Source organism: Artemia franciscana, chromosome 15, assembly GCF_032884065.1.
Source record: "Artemia franciscana chromosome 15, ASM3288406v1, whole genome shotgun sequence".
NCBI lineage: Eukaryota > Metazoa > Arthropoda > Branchiopoda > Anostraca > Artemiidae > Artemia > Artemia franciscana.
The window spans coordinates 21,629,484-21,650,706 of record NC_088877.1 but is presented as its reverse complement, the minus strand read 5'-3'; the positions used below and the strand labels follow the sequence as shown (position 1 = coordinate 21,650,706).

At 35.5% G+C, this 21,223-nt stretch overlaps 1 protein-coding gene across 1 annotated transcript in view; it reads right to left on the bottom strand.

The window, feature by feature from the left end:
- LOC136036179 (acireductone dioxygenase-like) overlaps positions 1–20,792 on the bottom strand; it is a 31,738-nt gene extending 10,946 nt beyond the window's left edge. The window contains exons 1-2 of the mRNA XM_065718247.1: positions 20,625–20,792; positions 10,177–10,296 (exon numbers count right to left, since the gene is read on the bottom strand). Of these exons, the coding sequence (XP_065574319.1) occupies positions 10,177–10,296; positions 20,625–20,747 (243 nt within the window). The 5' untranslated portion in view covers positions 20,748–20,792. The remainder of the gene's footprint in view (positions 1–10,176; positions 10,297–20,624) is intronic.
- Between the last annotated feature and the right edge of the window lie 431 nt (positions 20,793–21,223).

Below are 21,223 nucleotides of genomic sequence, written 5' to 3'. Positions count from 1 at the left end.
AACTATTGAAGGAAGAATAGATTTAACTACCTTAGTAGGAATAGAATCTGGCCCAGATGAAGATGAGTCTTTCAAGCCATTAACAATTTTAGTAATTTCAATTTCTGTTACTGGCTCTAGAAACATAGACTTAACACAAGACGGCCCGAGGTAAGATCTAAAGTCCGACTTAGACCGAGAAAAAGTAGCTGTGGAAGCGATATTATTACCAATACTAGCGAAAAATGAAGTAAATGCTTCTTGGACATTAAGCTCACCCTCCACAGTCTCATCACCAATGACCAGACTCATAGGTAAAGAGCTATATTGAGAACCAGGTTTAAGCACAGAATTTATTACCTTCCAAGTTTTACGAATATCCTTATTACACGCAGCAAAATTATTTAGATAATAGAGAGATTTGGCTTTCCTACACAAGGAATTATATATATTCCGGTAAATCTTGAATTGACAAAGACGAATAGCACTCGTTGAAAGTGTAGCGCATTTATAATACCTCCAGAGATTATTTTTCCTTCTCCAGCTTTTGAGAAGTCCGGATGTCATCCATGGGTTTAGAGGAATAATCCTTTTAGACCTGCGATTAGAAGGTGGTACTTTACAAATGTTAAGAATAGCCTCTTTTATGGTTCCATAAAACGACTCAAATAAACAAGAAAAATCCTTGTTATTATCAAATAAGCTCCACGAATTTTTCGCTAATTTAGAACCAAGAAGAGATAACTCATTTTCACCAAACCTAATAGAATAGGAATCAAACACTTGAGCCCGGTTATTCCTTCCCCGATTAAAACTGAACCGAGAATATATGGGAAAATGATCGGAGATATCAGTAACTAAAATTGAGTTTTTCTTCAAGCAAAGCGTAGAGAAGATATTGTCAATCAAAGAAGCTGTAACATTAGTTACTCGTGTGGGGATGGATGTAGTTGGTAGAGTTCCTGCGGCAAGCATGGTTGAAAGAAAATCAACTGAAGCCGAAGAATTTGAATCCATCAAATTTATATTAAAGTCACCCATTATGATTAACTGACACGGACGTTTCAATATTAAGTCAAGTATTTCCTCAAGATTCCGAAGAAACAACGAAACCGCGCCACTAGGAGAACGATAAATATTACCTATGATTAGATCAATACCATTAACTCTAATTTCTATAAATTGTGACTCAAAAATACCTTCAAAATTCCTTGATAAGTCATCCCGTAAGCAATAATGCAAATTACTAGATATATACATGGCAAGACCTCCTTTAGCCATCTTGCAGCGGTTTATATGTTCCATTTTGTAGCCATGGATATCCAATAGCATTTCATTGCCAGAATCCAAAAATGTCTCGCACAAGCCAACAACATCAGGCTGTCCATCCGAAACTATTTGTCTTAAATTATCTATTGACGAGGAAAGACCCTGAATGTTAAGCTGAAGTGCAGTCAGAGAATAATTTCCTTTGGTAACCTCCTCTCCCCCCAATTCCGAAACATATTTACTATTACAAACAGGGTTTATATTAGTCAGGTTTTGATTAACCTGACCCACAGAATTATTCACAATACTAATTAGATCAAAAGGATTATTTTCAAGCTCGCAAAGGCGTCTTTCACGACTTAAAATATTGACAAAAGCAGGTTTTACTTGGAGTCCATTTAAATCACCAGATGAACAAAAAAGAAATCTTTACCTAAATCTATTACGAAAGAAAAACCTGTCAAAGGATTATAAACACATAAATAATTAATAGCACAGAAGGTACTATCGGGATGAACCATGAGCATGAAAAAAAAAATGAAACGAAATAAAAAGAAACTGTAAAAAAGAATGACTTAGGAAAGGATACGCATCAAGAAAATATTAACCAGTCACATACTAATACATTCATGCAAATAATTTATTTTGCGTATACGAGTTTCACCAGGAACTTTGGCTAGAATTTGACCGTGATCAGACCAAACACTTCTTGGGCCAAAGGTGCTACGAGCCGCGTTTAATAGATCCCGACGCTTTTTAGTTAAGTTTTCTAAAACAAATACACCTGACTTTGCCAACTTACTTTTTGCTGCAAACACTTTACGAGGAGTATCTAAGCTTGAAAATTTTACTAGAACTGGGGCGATTTTCACATTCTCAGTTTGATTAGCAGGCATGCGGAATCGATTAACCTTTAAGAGGTCCATTTCTTTAAAATCTTGCAAGCCCATTATTTGTGTTATCACTCCATTAAGATTTTCTCTCAGTTCCACATTGGGGTTTGGTTTCACACCGTAGAAAATTAGGCTATCAAGTAAGGCATCCTGCTCTAGTTGGTCAAACTTGTCTTCTAAGTTAGAGATTTTATTTTCAAGCAAGTTCACGGCATTATAAAGTTTTCGAAGGGTTGTTTCGAAAACTTTCGGGTTTGTTTCTAATTCCTTTAGATGCAACAGAAAATATTGTGGATACCAACAAATTCAGAGACGAACATCTTATCAACTAAGATTTGTGAAGGATTGAACCAAGCGCTAACGTCACTGACATTCCTCATGTTCTAATTTCCTACAGCAATGGTAAGCGGTAGGAGCTAGGCACTTGCTTCTTCGAGATTTTGCCAAAACATAATAAGAGTAAAGTTACAGATATTGCATCGTCAATGCTCCTAAACAGCCTTTATTATTGAAGAACTAAAATGTCTCCTTGAAACTCATTCGCTTTCCTTGTGACAGGGATACGCTCGATTAACTGAATAATTGTTTGATTGCAATTAATTTTTCGTTTTTGAATTAATTTGTAATCGAATCGTAGTTGATTTTCTCACATCCGTCTTGATCATTTTCGTCACATCTTAACATAGTAAAACTAATCTTAAGCGTATAGTCGTTGTGCATTTCGAACAATTCCTCTCAAACATACCAGACGAAAACAATCGACCAAAAGATACGACGGAAAGATGTTGTTAAGGTAGGATGTTGTTACGGTTGTAGCTTGTTACTGAGGAAGAAGTCATATAAACTGATGACCTAAGAGGATCAACTAGGCTTAGTTGTTTGGATCGCATATTACATTTTGAAATAGGGAATGCATACAAACAAGTTGACACCATTACTATCAACAACTAAAACAGTTACCTTATCCATTGCTGTAGATTTTGTCATCCTAACCCTTCCCATGTTCACAGTGGCAACTATATTTCACATTCTTCTGATGACCTTGTTTCTTCCGCTGATGACAGCACACTTGGCACTTAGGGAGAAATGAATCAAAGGTTCGATAAATTATAGCAAGGGTGTTTGAGAGAATAATTCTACTGTTTTGTATTAAATATCTTATCATAAATTGGTCTAAGATCGGTATATCTGATTTTATATATTTTTATTAGTGAAAACCTGTCTTTTACACGTCACACAGATATGATTAAAATGAAGATATACAGGAGTCTTGATATTTTAAGGATGCTTGAACATACTTTTCCTGAATCAATTTATGAAAGTCATTTTTCATTGCTTGATTCATTCTTGTATTTCTTACTGTCCAATTGTATGGATGTCAACTCTCCTTTTTTCCTTAAGGTTTAGAATAGAGGTAGAAACCTCATTCAGGGAATTAATCGTTCAGGAGTTATCCCTTTACTATATCTGAAAAAACTATATATTTTTTTGCGTACGAGTTTTACCTTTTCTCAGCTTCATGGTGGCCAAACCCAGCCCCTAAGTGTAAAACCGTTTTTTTTTACCTCTAATCAAAATTATGATCATCTTCATAATACAAAAAATATATCCAAAGTCCTTTCACTCCCTCTATAAGGTCAGACTTCAGTCCTATAACGGTGAGCCATACTGTACGGAACATGATGCCTCTGATTAATACTCTCAGAGGTGCCATTCTTTTAGTTTGCTCAAAACATTTCGGTTATTCTTCTCCCTTTTTGCTCAGGATTGGTTGGAGTTATTTCAATTTATCTAATCTATTTATTCTTTATTCTTGTATTCTGTTTTTCTCTCTCTCTGAAGTATTGAGTAAATGACTCATATGTTTTCCCCTCATTTACAGGCCAAGGAGCCTTTGACGGATTAGTACAGTATACTATTGTACGTGTATTCCATTATGAATAAATGTTATATATCTACCTGTCTACTTCAGTCTTGGCCGAGATCTTGTCAGCTTTGTTAGAAGCTAATAGAGAGCTTCCAATCTTCTCCACAAGCATGCTTTCAGTCTAACCACAATAAATATGCTGAAACCCACACCTAGTGATCTTCCATTCCATTCTAAGGGTCCCCTGTTGCCCTTCAAAATGCATGTCAAAAGGATGGAGATATAATCAACTTCAAACGGCTCCTTCTACAAGACCTAGTATCATTATTTGAGCTAATTGAAGAACTGACAATTAGCCTTCAATCCGAAAGATGTTTCACACAATCTGTACTTAGTTTATTAATCGTGAGTCTGACGAGATTGCTTGAACCTGAATCAGAGATCTATTCGCGCAACAGTCTGATCTAAATCCAGCCAAATCTAGCAGAACGACGATTTAAACTAGCGATAAGGTATTCACCTTGCAACAACACTTGATCCTTGTTTCCGGCTCGGATACTACGGTATAGCTGAAACAGAGCAAAAACCATTCCATTGTACAAGCTGCTTTTAAATCTGTTACGGCAAGAACATGAGATAGGAATAGTAGAGCCCTGAAAATGATTATGCGCCCTGGCACTTAAAATTGTCTTCTCTTTTTGTGTTTCCAAAGATCAAAACCCATAGTATCGAACAGTAACCCTCATAATATCTAAATTAGCAGCTATGTAACAAAGAAATAAACCTATAGGTCTACTGGAAGGAAATATAGACAAATGTCCAACTTCGGCATCATTAAGAAGAAATCGCTTGAGTATACCAGCGTCGATAATGTTTTCAGTGTTGCAGGGATGATTTGGGTTCTACAACAGACACGGCTAACAACAAAATAAAACTTTTTAAATCTTTTGTCCTTGAAGTGCAATTTTTGGCACAACTTTTGGCATGTAATATTTTGCTGATACATTTTTACCACTTGGAATTAAAGTATATTTGTAACTGAATTGAAAATTGTTTTAGACCGAGTTGAAATTGCTAGAAAAACAAGAGCTAAGAGCTCATATGGCGCTTGTGACGAGGCGAGAAGAGCTAAGAGCCAAGAGATCATATGGTATGAGCTCTAACAAAATTCTATGAATCAATAGATTGATTTAAAAAGGAAAATAAGAGGCTTAATGCCGGTCAGGATTTAAAATAAGGGCTCTGACTCACGATGTCCTTCTAAATATCAAAATTCATTAAGATCCGATCACCCATTCGTAAGTTATAAATGCCTCATTTTTTCTAATTTTTCCTCTCCCTTTAGCCCCTCAGATGGTCGAATCTGGGAAACGACTTTATCAAGTCAAATTGTGCACCTCCCTGACACGCCTACCAATTTTCGTCGTCCTAGCACGTCCAGAAGCACCAAACTCGCCAAATCACTGAACCCCTCCCCCCAGCTCCTCCAAAGAGAACGAATCCACTACGATTCTGTCAATCACGTATCAAGGACATTTGTTTATTCTATCCACCAAGCTTCATTCCGATTCCTCCACTCCAAGTGTTTTTCCAAGATATTCCCCTCAAACTCCCCCCAATGTCAAAAGATCAGGTCGGGATTTGAAATAAGAGCTCTGAGACATGAATTCCTTCTAAAAATCAAATTTCATTAAGATCCGATAATCTATTCGTAAGATAAAAATACCCCAATTTTCACATTTCCAAGAATTCTGGTTTCCCCCTCCAACTCCCCCCAATGTCACAGGATCTGGTCGGAATTTAAAATTAGAACTTTAAAGCACAAGATCCTTCTAAAACTCAAATTTCATTAAGATCTGGTCACCCTTTCGTAAGTTACAAATACCTCAATTTTCAAAATTACCCTTCCCCCTAATTCCACCAAAGAGAGCAGATCCGGTCCGGTTATGTCAGTCAAGTATCTTAGACAGGTTTCTATTCTTCCCATCCAGTTTCATCCGGATCTCACCGCTTTAATTATTTTCTAAGATTTCCGGTCTTCCCAACTGCCCCCCCCCCCAATTACGCCTGATCCGGTTGAGATTTATAATAAGAGATCTGAGTTACGAGGTCCTTCTAAATATGAAGTTTCATGAAGATCCGATCACTCCTTCGCAAGTTAAAAATACCTATTTTTTTCTTATTTTTCAGAATTACCCCCCCCCCCCCCAATAGAGCAGATCCGTTCCAATTATTTAAATCACGCATGTAAGACTTCTGCTTATTTTTCCCACCAAATTTCATCCCTCCGATCTAAGCGTTTTCCATGATTTTAGGTTCCCCCACCCCAAACTTCCCCCAATGTCACCAGATCCGGTCAGGATTTAAAATAAGAGCTATGAGACACGATATCCTTCTAAATGTCAAATTTCATTGAGATCCGATCACCCGTTCGTAAGTTAAAAATACCTCATTTTTTCTGATTTTTCAGAATTAACCCCTCTCCCAACTACCCCAAAGAGAGCGGATCCGTTCCGGTTATGTCAATCATGCATCTAGGACTTGTGCTCATTTTTACCACCAAGTTTCATCCCGATCCCTCCACTCTATGTGTTTTCCAAGTTTTAGGTTTCCCCCTCCCAAATCCCCCCCCAATGTCACCAGATCCCGTCGGGATTTAAAATAAGAGCTTTAAGACACGATATCCTTCTAAAAATCGAATTTCATTGAGATCCGATCACCTGTTCGTAAGTTAAAAATACCTCATTTTTTCTAATTTTTAAGAATTACTCCCCCCCCAACTACCCCAAAGAGAGCGAATTAGTTCCGATTATGTCAATCATGTATCTGGGACTTGCGCTTATTTTTCCCATCAAGTTTCATCCCGATCCCTCCACTCTAAGTGTTTTCCAAGATTTTAGGTTTCCCCCCCTCCAACTCCCCCAATGTCATCAGATCCAGTCGGGATTTAAAATAAGAGCTCTGAGACACAATATCATTCCAAACATCAAATTTCTTTAAGATCCAATCACCCGCTCATAAGTTAAAAATACTTCATTTTTTCTATTTTATCCGAATTAACCGCCCCCCCCCCAGATTGTCAAATCGGGAAAACGACTATTTCTAATTTAATCTGGTCTGGTCCCTGATACGCTTGCCAAATTTCATCGGCCTAGCTTACCTGGAAGTGCCTAAAGTAGCAAAACCGGGACTATAGGTTTCCCCCCTCCAACTCCCCCCAATGTCATCAGATCCGGTCGGGATTTAAAATAAGAGCTCTGAGACACAATATCATTCCAAACATCAAATTTCATTAAGATCGAATTACCCGCTCATAGGTTGAAAATACTTCATTTTTTCTATTTTTTACGAATTAACCGGCCCCCCACTCCCCCCCAGATGGTCAAATCGGGAAAACGACTATTTCTAATTTAATCTGGTCCGGTCCCTGATACGCTTGCCAAATTTCATCGTCCTAGCTTACCTGGAAGTGCCTAAAGTAGCAAAACCGGGACCGACAGACAGACAGACCGACAGAATTGGCGATTGCTATATGTCACTTGGTTGACATATAACTTTGGTATGACATAGTTCTGTTGAACTGGTCACTTCATGCAAAATGTACAATCGCGCATCCCTGATGTGTGAGGCATCAAGAGAAATTCCATGTGCTGCTAAAAATATGGGCATATGATGAGGTTCTCAATGTTATTGGTAGACCTGAACCTTTTATTGGTAGACCTGAACCTTAATGTTCGATTTATCTATTAGAAACTCTCAGCCAACACCTAAGTCGCCAAAAAAAGCGAAAATTATTGCTTTGAAGCCTATGCAACATATATCTATGGAAATAGCTCAAGTAAACCGACTCACGGCATTTCGCTATATTCGTAAATTTTTAAAAACTAGCGCTTTACAAAAAAAAAAAAACACCAAAAAATCAGGATGTTCCTTTAGATGTATAAAATAAAGGACTAACTTATAATGCTCAATGTTCAGAAAAAAGACAACTTTTAGTATACAATTTAAAATATCTAAAATACTAGAAAAAAATGTTATTGCTTCTGAGAAGTCGTAAAGCAGCATACAAAAACGACAGATTGACTTACAAGGCTACTCATTAGTCTCACGAGCCCTACTATCGATGGTTAGTAATATAAATTTTCAACTGTAGAAAAGCAACTCATTATTATTCGAAATCAAGAACTAATAAACCATTATGTAAAATTCAGATATCCGGTTATTTCTCTATATTGTATGAAAAATTTCAAGCTATGATACGAATTTCTGAGGTTAGTCTATAATTCTACATTACCTTCACTTCACATTTGTCAGCAAGATGATAATCTACACCGCGTGCCTAATTAAGCGAGTTTCAATCACTCTACTAGTTCCTAAGATACCTAATTTTCCACTGTAAAAAACGTCCTAAAGCGCATTATCCATCTAATCTACAAATAACATATATTGTTTTGTGTTTTCTGTAGAGCGCTAGTGTTTTAAAATTATACAAATATATGGAGATATGAAGAGTGGGTTTATTTGAGCTAGTTTTATAGATAAAGTAGTACACGTTGCTCATTACTTCCATCATTAAGATTTTGTTTGTTAACCTTATAAAGGAGCTTAGTAAAAAAGTTTCCGAAAATCAGTAGTTACTTCCCCTTTACCAAAAATAATATTTATATCCGTATCTCTAACGTTATAACCACCGTACTTAAAAGATTCATTGAAACCAACATCAGTATCTACAGCCTTATTGATTTTACATCCTTTTAATACCTTATCTATCTCTTCCTCATCAAAAAACAGTCCTATGTTTCAAAAGGATTGAACATTCTCTCATGATTTTCTCTATCGTTTCCTACAACTCCTTAACGATTTAATACATGCTTACACTGTTCAGTCTATATTTCCTTAATACACTCTTTATCATTAACTAACACCCTTTACCTAACTTCAACTGGGACTAGTCTGGACTCAGTACTTTGCCTCAATTACTTAACATGCTAAATTAATATAGTACTATCGTACTATTTCCCCAAAATTCTAAATTTAATCTTCTATACTATAAATCCTAAATTCTTGAATTTCATATTCAGCTTTTCTGAAAGGTTCCTCTCCTTCCAATCTGTAGGCATCATCGTCCCCTGGTAAGTAGTTACTCTTCCAAACCTTAGCTTTAAGTTTGCTCAGGGTGCTGATTGGTGGTGCTTTTTATTTTCAATTTCAATAGCATCACTCCTATACACTCTACAGTCAAATATTGACCAAGTTAATGTTCGATCTGTTAATCTTTCCTGCAGTGGGTTATACTCATACCACTATGACTAATGGCTTACTAAAAGTCTTTTTAGGGATAAATATCTAGTTTGAATATTAGCCATACTTTTAGTTTGGCCACCTGGCTTCCTCTTTTACAACAGATGTGTATTAAGGGTCAATACATCTTGACAAACCGTATTATGAGACTGATCGATGTTCTTGAGAGGCAATGACCAATGCAGAGAATGTCTAGGAGGTAGTAGTGTCACATACATCCAACAGTCTGACGTTTTTAGCACTTGGAGACCCTCCTGTGCATGTGCACAACAGGACAGAAAAAAACAGCCGTTATTGTCCAGGCCTTTCTGATTTCTACAGCCACTCCTTTTTCCACACTTCCTTAGGTGTTAGCGTCAATTTTATAGCTCTGAATTCTAGGAAGATTTCCAGCAACTCCACATCCAGAATCATATGATCAGCATTTGGCAGCTTCAACTTCATAATCTTAGTTTCAGGTTAACTGATTTTTATGTCGAGGGACTTAGATACATCTGCAACTTGGTCAATTTTATTCGAATCCAGGAGCGACAATTGGGTGGAATAGGGAAGCAGCGGGAAGATTGTCCTCACCTCCCTCCTTAGATCTTGAAAAACACCTTTTTGGTAGTGTTTTAAATGAAAATAAAACACAAAAACACACCCTTCATTTTGAAGGATAGACAATACCTTGTACCAACACTACATTTTGGCAATTTAACACCACAGTTTGAATTCCACAAATCCTGCATTTCCCAAAATCATCTGTATAATCAGAACCAGTAAGTACTAACCAAGCATCACTCGTATTTATCCAAAGAAAACCAAATACCAAACTGATACTAGCCTAATAGTAAAGGAAATAAAAAAAGAAAGGTGAAAACTAACCTTATCATGGTATCCAGGAAGCTTCTCAGGAGATATTTCAACACTGTCTTCATATGTATAGCCTCTTGATCTTTTTAGCTCAATGAATTCCTTATTTTCATCAACATCTTTGGGATTAAACTGCAAAATTTAGAATTAGGGTTCAATACAAGAGTACAAATTTTGATATCATATTCCTTTTTTAGATATTCTAAAATGTGAAATATGATGTCTTTCTGAAACCTGATGGGAGAGTAGAATTGGAACAGTAAAAGTTATAACCCTGAGGTGGTACAGTGGATTGATCTCTGCCTGGCCATAGAGCTACCTGAGTTTGATTCCAGCTGCTTCAGGGCCGAGGATTGCATGGAATTTATGCATTCGCATCTCCAGATAGTCAAAAAAGAAGAAGAAGTAAAAGGTATGTTTTTGCGACTTGATGATGTTATCAAATGCATGGAAGAACTGAAAAATGAAATGATTCTGAAACTTAAGTGACTATAAAACGGTTTTCATCAAAATGTTAACCTTTGGGTTTACTATTGTTATGCATGTATCTATATATATAAAAATAAGTTGTCTGTGTGTCTGTCGAGTGACGTCATGTTTGTGTGTCGACTGACGAAATTACAGACCGGGACATCGGGACACAAATGACGATCGGGACACCGGGACATAGGGAATATAAATGACGACCGGGACACTCAAAGAGAAAGCGACCGTGACACAAGGAATGTTCGATTAGCAATCACCAGGACACAAATGACGACCGGGACACGGAATATAAATGACTACCGCGACACGAAAAATATATATATCTATCTATATTTACAGGTGGGACACAGGGACACAACTACAATGGCGCGTAACTAATATGGTGCGTAACGACTTACGCGCGCGGGGGGGCTTGGGGGGGGGGCGAAGCTCCCCCACCAACTAGGTGTTGGGGTGGCGCGAAGCGCCACCCCAACAGCTAGTAGTATATGAATTTACTTCATGAAAATACTATAAGTAAACAATGAAAATTGATTGAAGTGAGCTTTAAAGCTGCTTTTGACAATTTAAGTTAATTTTACGGCAGGATTCATGAATTCCATGAATTCCAAAAAATGGAGGGCAACTAGTCCCCCTCCCACGTCTTTTTTCAAAATCGCCTGATCAAAATTTTGAGATAGCCATTTTGTTCAGCATAGTTGAAAGGTCGAATAACTATGCCTTTGGAGATATCATGATCTCCCACAGCCTCTGGGGAAAGGTCTTTAAGTTACAAAATTTGCCCATTGTTTACATATAGTATTTGTTATTGGGAAGTATGCATACACTTTTTGGGTGGCGGAGGGGTAATTTTCCATGAGGAGGGAAGTTTCCAGGGAGTGACTTCTTCGGTGGAAATTTTCCATTGGGGGAATTTGCTGGAATGCCTATGCAAAATTCGTCACGTGTCTTGCTTTCTCTTTGCCAACTCAATTTTACGTGTGGGTAGGTTAAGGGTAATTTTCCGGGGTAAATTTTCACCAGGATTTAATTGTCTAGAAGATAAATCCGTGGGGAGGAGGGATTTTTCCGTGGAGGTGTAGCCAGATTTCCTGGGATTATTTAAAAAAGATCATAAATTAAATAAAAATCAAGTTTTTTTCAACTGAAAGTAAGGAGCAACATTAAAACTTAAAACGAACAGAAATTATCACGTATATGAAGGGGGTTGTTCATTCTCAACACCTTGCTCTTTATGCTAAATTTTGAAGTGTGCACCAATTCTTTAAGAACGACTCCTAAAACCCTGTGTTTGTTTAATAAAAACAATAGGAAGCTTTTTTTTAAGTGCTAAAAGACTTTAGCATACATTATCCTTCGTCCAAAGATATTAGACTAAAATTAGCCATTTTGTTCAGAATAGTCAAAACGTCACGAATTTTCACCATAATACCCTTATATTTGTTTGTCATACCTAGGATACAGCCCCCCCCTTTCTATTGCTGATATAAATTGTTGACGACCCGCATGTGAATAATATGCTCTGATTTTGATCGAAAATTCCTTCAAAATTACCTGAAAGCAATCGCAATTAAAAATGGCCATAGTCCCAAGCAGTTATAGTCAAATTAATGAATGGTCACAGTCATTGTAGAAGTAGCAGCAATAAGGGGGCTGAAAATTTCGAGTTAAAACTCTTAGCTATTCCTTAAGTATTACAGACACACCTTGTTTATAAACCATTTGCACTTAGTATCATTTGATTTATTTAAAAATGCCCCTCAGCATTCACTAAAGTTTCACATTGACATTTTTACTCTTTTGGAACACAACTGGGTTGAAAAATTCCCTCCCCTTCCTCAATGATAAATCTTGTGTGTAAACAATCGGAAATTGCGTAATTTTTAAATTGCCAAATAATTTGCCTCAAAATAAGTGTATTTTTATTGTCAATATTTTATAATTTATCCTTACGTTTTAATCTTTAACAAATTATTTTTCAAATTTTACTCCTCCTTCCATATAACCAGGATGCACACAGTGGTTTTCGATTTAGTTCGAAATACCCCTCACCACCACTAGACAATTTCACATTTAGACACTCTTTTGGGAAACAACCAGGTTAGAACATCTTTCCCTTTCCCAATTACAAATCCTACACAAAAAGTAAAAAAATTGCACAATCTATAAATTGTCAAATAATTTACCCTAAATAAGTTTATTCTTTCTTGTCAATGTTATATCAATTGTCCTCATGTTTTTTCCTTAATTGATTTTTTTATTTTTATTTACTCCTTCCCCAACTTGACTAAAGGCTAATGCTGAGAGTTTAACAAAATTCTTCTTATCTGTCTGCTTTTTACCTTTTTTTGCGATTTTGAATTTTAATATCAGGTGACAGCTTGAAACCCTGCTATTAAAATTTTGCTGAGTCAAGTTAAGGACAGCCTTCTAAACTCGTTTGATTCATCAAAAGATAACCGCTCCTATTTTTTTACAGTAAGATCTCTCTTGCATAGCTAATTTTCGGTAATCATACTGTACAGCCTTAAACACAGCAGGAAAAACACTGGGTATCAGATATTTGCTATCTGAATATTCCACTTATGGTATTCCCCTCTTCTCACTCAGCCTGCTATTAGCTTATTAACTAACATTTAGAGGAAAAAATATATAATTTTTACCATTGGAATACAAGTCAATTCAAAAAATCCATAATGGTATGGTTCATTTTATGAAGCCACAGGATATTATCTACCTTGAACATTACCATTCTATGAATGATCCATCCCATCCACCCTATAGGCCCATGTTACTCTCTATCCTTGAACAATGTGATGGTACAACAATGTGATCCATCCATCCTACCCACCATAAAGGCTAATTCTGTGCTGTTATTACTTACGTTTACACGTAACGTTTACGTTTACTTACGTTTGTGCTGTAAACGAACGTTTACAACAGTTAATGGACACTTTGGCAGATATAAAGTGACCACTGTTTTGTTGCTTCTGTTTCTTTCTGAACTGCAACAGCATTACCAAGAGAGCAGTACCACAAGAATTGTGGAGGAACTATATTATCTAAAGTTGATCTTTCAATATATCATGCTTCAGTTTTCAAACATACTATGCTCCGAAATAAGGGATTTTAGGGACTTTCTGCATAAAAAGGGACTTGAGCCCAAAAAAGGGGCTTTAGGGATTTTTAGGGACTAATTCCAAGCCATGCAATACGCCTGACTTGGATAAAATTTTTGCTCTAGCTGTTGACCCAGCCACTGTCCAAGCAATGGCAATCAAATGCCACATTTTTCTCAGCTGCTGGGTGTAAAAATCTACATGGCCAAAACTAAAGTTATGAAACTAAATATACAGTCAGATTTCTAGCTTGTATTTTATGGACAAACATTATAAATAATTGGCTCCTCCACTTAATTGGACAAAACTATTATGAAAGCTGCAGTCTTGGTAACAAAACATTCAAGAGGTGTCAAGCCATCTTCTCACAGATCACTTGGAGAACCAGCAGGAGACTAGTATGATGACAAAAACCTGTGTCTACAAAGTAATTCTTAGGTCTATTCACTTACATACGCCTGAGGCTTTGCCAATGAGGACATCTGGTCCCCACAATACAGAAATTCTTTCCCATTCCTGCCTATAAGAATCCTGAGGATACAATGCTTGGATAGAATCTCAAAAGTTCATGCATGCCATGGGTACCCATAAGCTGAATTTTAGGGGGTGGGGGGCTTATCTGGTCTAATCAGCACTTCCAATGCTGTATAACAGAAACCTAAAAAAAACATAAGGCAGCATCATTCAGCCAGGATGCGTTGGCACCCCCTGCCCCCCCTCTTATGGGCACCCATGATGTATCCCAGTGATGCAGCAACACTGAGTCCATCACAATGATACTTGATGTGAAAAAACTACATAGGCTTGGCTGTGTTCTGAAAACACCCAATGACTGCATCATCAAGCAAGTGTTTCTGGCAACTCCTTTGCTTGATTGGCATAGACATCCAGTTTGTCAATTGAATAGTTAATTGATAATTGTCAGAACCATCTTGAAGTCCACGGCTGGATTTTTTATGTTTGGCAAAAGATGGTATAGCTGATAGCTTGAGTTTCCCACAGAGCTGGCAAAAGATGTGACAACTGGGAATTAATGATCCAGAGTCTTGTCTTCTGTAGAGAGAGCAAGGCGTTTGCACCCCATGTCATTAAGTACAAGTAAGGAATACACAAAGATAGTTTTTTACCTCTGTCTACATCTCATTACCTTCTTTTCTAAAACTCATCAATACCACTGCCTAGAATACAATTATGTCATATAATCAATGGCATTATAATTCCAATTTTATCTGAAGTCTGATGCAACTTCTCTTTTGAAAAGAATGTAACCCTATTGAAAATAGCAACAATTAACAGTAAATCTTATTATCCTTTACTATGATGTCATTCATGCCACTGGTCATAATGCAATCATAAAATACAGGAGTACCATCAGGAAATTCTCAAGATGAGGGAGGGCAAGTTCTACCAAGAGTTTGCTTTTTATTAAGGTTAAAATGGGAATATCTGTATTTTCATATACTGATTCAGTTCTGTTAATGACTGATTTCCCAAGGAACCCAATGTGATTGTACTTGTAAAAGCAAAAGTATTTGTAGCTGGAATACACACATGACTTATTAAAAGAAACGTATTTTATTGAAAAAAATTAACCAGCTGAGAGAAAATTGGGTATCATTTTAGGTGATCTTTTGGTTGTTTTTTTTTTTTTTAAGGGTAGTAAACCAATTCAGTAGCTGAAAGATAAACATATCATTTGATTTACCATTCAATGTTCTTTAAAAATAAAACAATTTATGTATCCAAAAATTGTTTTTTGAGACCTGAATATGAATACTTATCACATTCATGATAGCTTTTGCATTAATAAATCTACCATTTGATTCAACATTCATTGTAATCTATATATATAAAAATAAGTTGTCTGTGTGTGTGTCGAGTGACGTCATGTTTGTGTGTCGACTGACGTCATGTTTGTCGACTGACGTCATTATAAGGATTGAGCTGTATGCGTCATGAAGTTGTTTGTCAACTGACGTCATGTTTGTCAACTGACGAAATTACATCCCGTTTTACCAGGACACAAATGACGACCAGCACACAGGGAATATAAATGATGACCGGGTACGTCCGCGGGGGGCTTGGGGGGGGCGTGAAGCGCCCCACCAACTAGGTGTTGGGGTGGCACGAAGCGCCACCCCAACAGCTAGTTTTGATATATATTTAAAATTTCTCTCATTATTGGAAATAAAAAATACAAATAGGCAGGTCTAAGAATTAAAATTTCATCTTACCATTGTGATTAGGGGTATAAAAAATTAGTAAGCTTTTGAAAACAGTATGGGGTTATACCTGGACATTAGATGGAGGGGCTGGGTAGTTAAACTGGAAGCAACTATTAAAATCTAATTAATAGACAATTTCTGAATATAATTAAATAAAAATGCTTTTATCAATGAATTAAATGAGATGAGGTATTAACAAGACTGCTACCTAGATGACAATTACATAGCAACAGAGCATTAGAGCAAATTAAATAGTATGTTTATTTCTTACTATTGATTAAGGTAATTTGAAGGGCAGAAATCAGATAAGAAAAAACACTTCAATGTTACTTTCAAATATAATAATTGCTGCTGCAATAATTGCAAACAGCTTCCCCTCTCCATCATAATGAGCTCAAACAAAGTCCTAGGCTTTATGTAAGAGTTTATTGATTTTATTGTTGTTGTTTTTTCAAAGTGGCTGTATTTGGTACTATGAAACAACTGTTTGTTAGAAATAAGCACAAAAGATAAAAGCAAACCCACAAAATAAGCAAATATTTTGACATAGCAGAACAATATTTCGTTTATATTATACATATTCATACAATTTTGCTATGGAGAAAGTGAAAACATCACTTAAAGTCTTTTTCATGCTCTTCCAAAAGCAAATATTGTTTCTGGTACAAATACCGTTTTTAGTCCTCAATGGGGGCACAAAAGGTAAATTATTACCTTCTCAATAGATTTTAGACTATGCTGCAAAGTTAAAAGCTCAGTTAAACTAATTAGGTTATGAAAATTTGCTTCTAAACAAGGCTTTAAGTAACTGTCTGATGTTTCAGTGCTCTGTTAGCAACAAAAAAAAAAAAAAAAAAGAAAAGGAGGTTGCATCAGAGCTACCCATGGAAAAGTGTGATTTTTCTTGCCTCTCAAGATCAGCACTGTAAGCTTCCTAGTTAAAGTTCTCAATAATGGCAATTCTAATGGTGTTTTTTTTTGTTTGGCTGTGAAATAAAAATACTACTGATTTTTCTTTATAAATAACATTTAATTCTTAAGACAACTAAAAATAATAATTACTATTCCAAAATTGGTAGAAAATGGATTTTTTTTACAAACTTGATGTTTTTTTTTAGTTTTTTTTTTTTACACTTTGGTTACTATGGACTATTTTGAGCCCCTTTTAGGACTCAAACTGGAATTTGTCCCAGAAACAACTATTAAATCTGGAAAAAGCACAAAAAAGACACCAAACAAGGTATTTACTTTCTTCCTAGCAAAATTATGTGAATATGTATATATTTACCCATTTATCTGGTCTTATTAGGTAGTTGCTGGGATATAATCATAATTGCAGTAACTATATTTGGGAGCAGCATTTAATGGAAAATGCTATTTTATGTTTCTTTTCTTCTATCTAATTTCTGCCCTTATAATACACCATAAAGGACCAAGGATATAAAAATGAAATTTAATTCTTTAAATCAGTTAGATGGAAACTTACACAGCCATGTAAGTCTTGAAACATTAGGAGAAATGAGGACTTTAATTTTTAATGAAGAAAGTAAATTTTTAATTTAGTTTTTATAATTGAAGTTACTCCATTTAAAAATAAAGAATAGGTATGAAAAATCGGCAGAAAACAAGCAAAACAAATATATCATCATTGAGGTCTAGAAGGTATAAACTGTTTGATTGCTGAGGCAGACGGAAAACACAACCATTATTTAATTAACTGATGAACATCCTGGCAGCAAACTAGATGAACATCTAGTGATTGAGTGAGTAAAATTATGCACAAATATATGCTACTAACTTAATATTAAAAAATAGGAACTGAAAAGAAGTGTATATATCATGGAATAGCCTAGCTAAAACTATAAGTAGGCATTAATTTCTTTAATATCAAAGCTATTCAGCATTTCAAATCATTAGTTGTTGAGTAACCAAAAAGATCATCTCTTTGGAAAGACCAATCATCCTGTTTTGTTACATTTATTGTAAAATTATTAATTTTATTAGCCTACTTAACTTATATCACATAAAATACAGATATTTAATCAGTTGTTCTAATTCAGATACTAGGAAAGAAATACAGACATGACACAAACAAATCTAAGAAAATGACTTTGATCTATATTTAAATCATCCTAGCCTTTTTGGCTTGACACATGATAGCCCATAAGCCATTAGACCAGCATATATAGGAGTGAATATTAAATACTGTGTAATGGAAAACTTGAGACATATCTTCCTTGAATGATTATTTGGAGGTGTCTGCAATATCCTTGAATTTCCCACTATAAAAAACGTTAAAAAATTTACCAAATTATTTTCTTAATATTATTTTTATGGTTAGGTTTGGAAACACTATGAAACTTTGTGCATGACTTCTGACCTTTAATATTTTGTAACAACCAAAAAAAAATTGTAAAAAATTCTAGTTTTCAGGTTCAAAAAACTAGGTCTTGAATAGACCTAAGATGGAGCCAAGTGGCAAGAATGTTTTCATTTTGATGTCCTTGGTAGTTTAACTCATTTTTTACATATAGTAGGCAAATCATGTGTCATAATCCTCTAAAACTTCTTTCTACTTTATCAAAGAGCTAATACTCTGCACTTTTACATGGTATAAGCATAGAATAGCAGTTCTTCAGAAGAAGAAATGCTAGAACATAAAGAGGGACATTTTTAGATTGCTAATTTTATATTCATTTTTACAGTTTTGTTCTTACCATAGGCTATGGAACAAAACTTACATAACAATTGATGAGAACTGATTCAAAAACAAACCAAAAATAAAAAAAAAGGAAATAGACAAACACTTCATTGATACTTGCTGCTATTATATAGTTAGAATCCCATCTGTTGGTGGTTAGTTTATGGCAAATTTAGGGGAGCTTAAGCTACAGACCTAGGAATTAGATGAACATACTGCTTAATGCTTGATTCTACTGTAAGCCCATTACAGACCCTCAAATATAATTAAGTTGTCTCTTGTTATTTGAATATTTAAAAAGGTTAAAAAAATACAATTCTTAATTCATTATATACAGAAATAACTTTAGTTAACATATTTCAACTGCAACTCCACAATACTTTACTCCTCCCCCTCATGTACAAATGGTAAAATTCTAGGTTAGCTACTTTTCACCATCTTGGAAAGGAGTTAGGCTAGGGAATAGAAACTATCAGGGATGGGTCTATAAACTACAGTAAGTCCCAGGAGGGTATTTTTAAGTGCCTACCTCTATTCCTTCTCTCTATAAAGGGTAGTGACATTTGATGACCTATAAAATCCTTTTGACAATACCTTGCCAGAGTATGTTTCTGGCCCTGGATTGATTACTGAAAGTTTCATTTTCCTAACACAACCCTTTCCTGAGATAGTGAAAAATAGCTAAACCAGAATTTTAATAGGCAAATATATAGCCTGTCCCATGTTATGTATTTCTCATGTAATTTTTGATGTTGTCACAGCCAAGCCTAGTCACTTCAATTTACAGGTGAACTCACTTAAACAAGAGTGATGCTAACAGTTGTATATAAGTGGTATCTAAAATAAGAAAAAAAGGTAAAATTCTAGTTAATTGACTTCTTGCTATCTTTGAAAGGGTTTAGGTTAGGAAAATGAAACTTTCAGGGATGAATCTACAGACTAAAGTATGTCCCAGGAAGGTATTTTAAAGTACCCACCTCCACTCTCTCTCTCTCTCTCTCTCTAGAGGACCCTGAAATTTGCCTACATGACAGGTCTATACCTGTTACAATTTTGACAAAACAACATTTTACCTTAATTTTCAGTTACTAGTTACTTTTTCTCTGCCTTTAGTTTTGAAAATGCAATTCCTGTTATTTGAGTAGAATTTTGAGCCATTTCAGTGGTTTTTTTTAGGAAATTTAGGAAATATATTTGCATATCTTTAAATCTTATAAAATGGAATTGAGCAAAGTTATGAAGCTGAAAACAATTTTGCTGTACTTTAATTAAGTAGAAGATCTGTTTTGCAAGGTTTCACTTTTATAACACACATATTTTTAAAGGTTATCAAAGGTCAGGGTCCTCTAGAGGGAGAAGGAGTAGAGGTAGCTGCTTCAAAATACCTTCCCAGGACATACTATAGTCTGTAGATTCATCCCTGAAAGTTTCAATTTCCTAACGTAAACCCTTTCTGAGATAACAAGAAGTCAATTAACTAGAATTTTACCAAAAAAATGTATAATCTTTGATGGCATATATATGGTTTAAAACTAATTTCCAAGAAAAGTGATAATTATAGGCCTATTCAAAAAGAGCATAAAAAGGCATTGAGTGGTATATTCACCTTATTCTTAGGTCAGTAATTTAAACTACCCAAATTTGCCTCTTTTTTATATAGCTCAGGCCTAGCCAATATGAGGCTGTTAGAGGGGGAGGGGCAAACTGTCAAGAATGCAAAAAATAAATAGCCTAGGTTATAAACATGAACATACAAAGGTGTATCTCTTTTTGTGTAGGCATGTATCTTTCTGGAGAGCAACTATTCTGGATTACCTATTACACTTGTACATTTAAACATAACTAAGCCTATTCTTTACCTGTTACACTAGCAGGTTAATACATATCTAGGCCCCTACTGAAGCCTTTTAAACATTCATTAATTCATACTTTCCAACAAAGCACGCCAGTTTTAGCATTTAATTCTTCAATGGTAACAAAACTTGGTGGATTCAAGTGTAACTCATTTCTTTCGTCATCGTAAATGGAGCTCATATACCAACTTTTCACCATTGTCGCACGCTGCCAAATTTTAAATGTAGGCTTACATTAGAGTTATCGTTGCCGCCTAAGTATAATCTGGATAATGAAGATAAGTCCAAAAAAAGATTGATTTTAGCTGAAAAAGATTGAAATTCAGAAAAATGGGTGTTGTGGTTAGAAAAGGCGAAAATTCTTAAGCAACATTTCGTTCTCTTTTATTTAATTTAGTGAATTGAACAAATCAATCAGTATTTATTTTCATCACACTAAGATTTGCAGCGTACATCATGCTTTTGTATTATTAAAGATTTATAAGAATGTCGAACCTACAGGACATATTTCCTGAATTTCAGGGGGTGGGTGCATCCCCGTTACCCCTCCCCCCATATTCTGGCATAAATAACTATCAATAGGTAATTGAAGCCCCAAAACGAACAGGCATTATAATTTATAATCAAGTTAAACTTAAAACAAACACAAGTTACAGCAAACAGAAGTAAGACTAA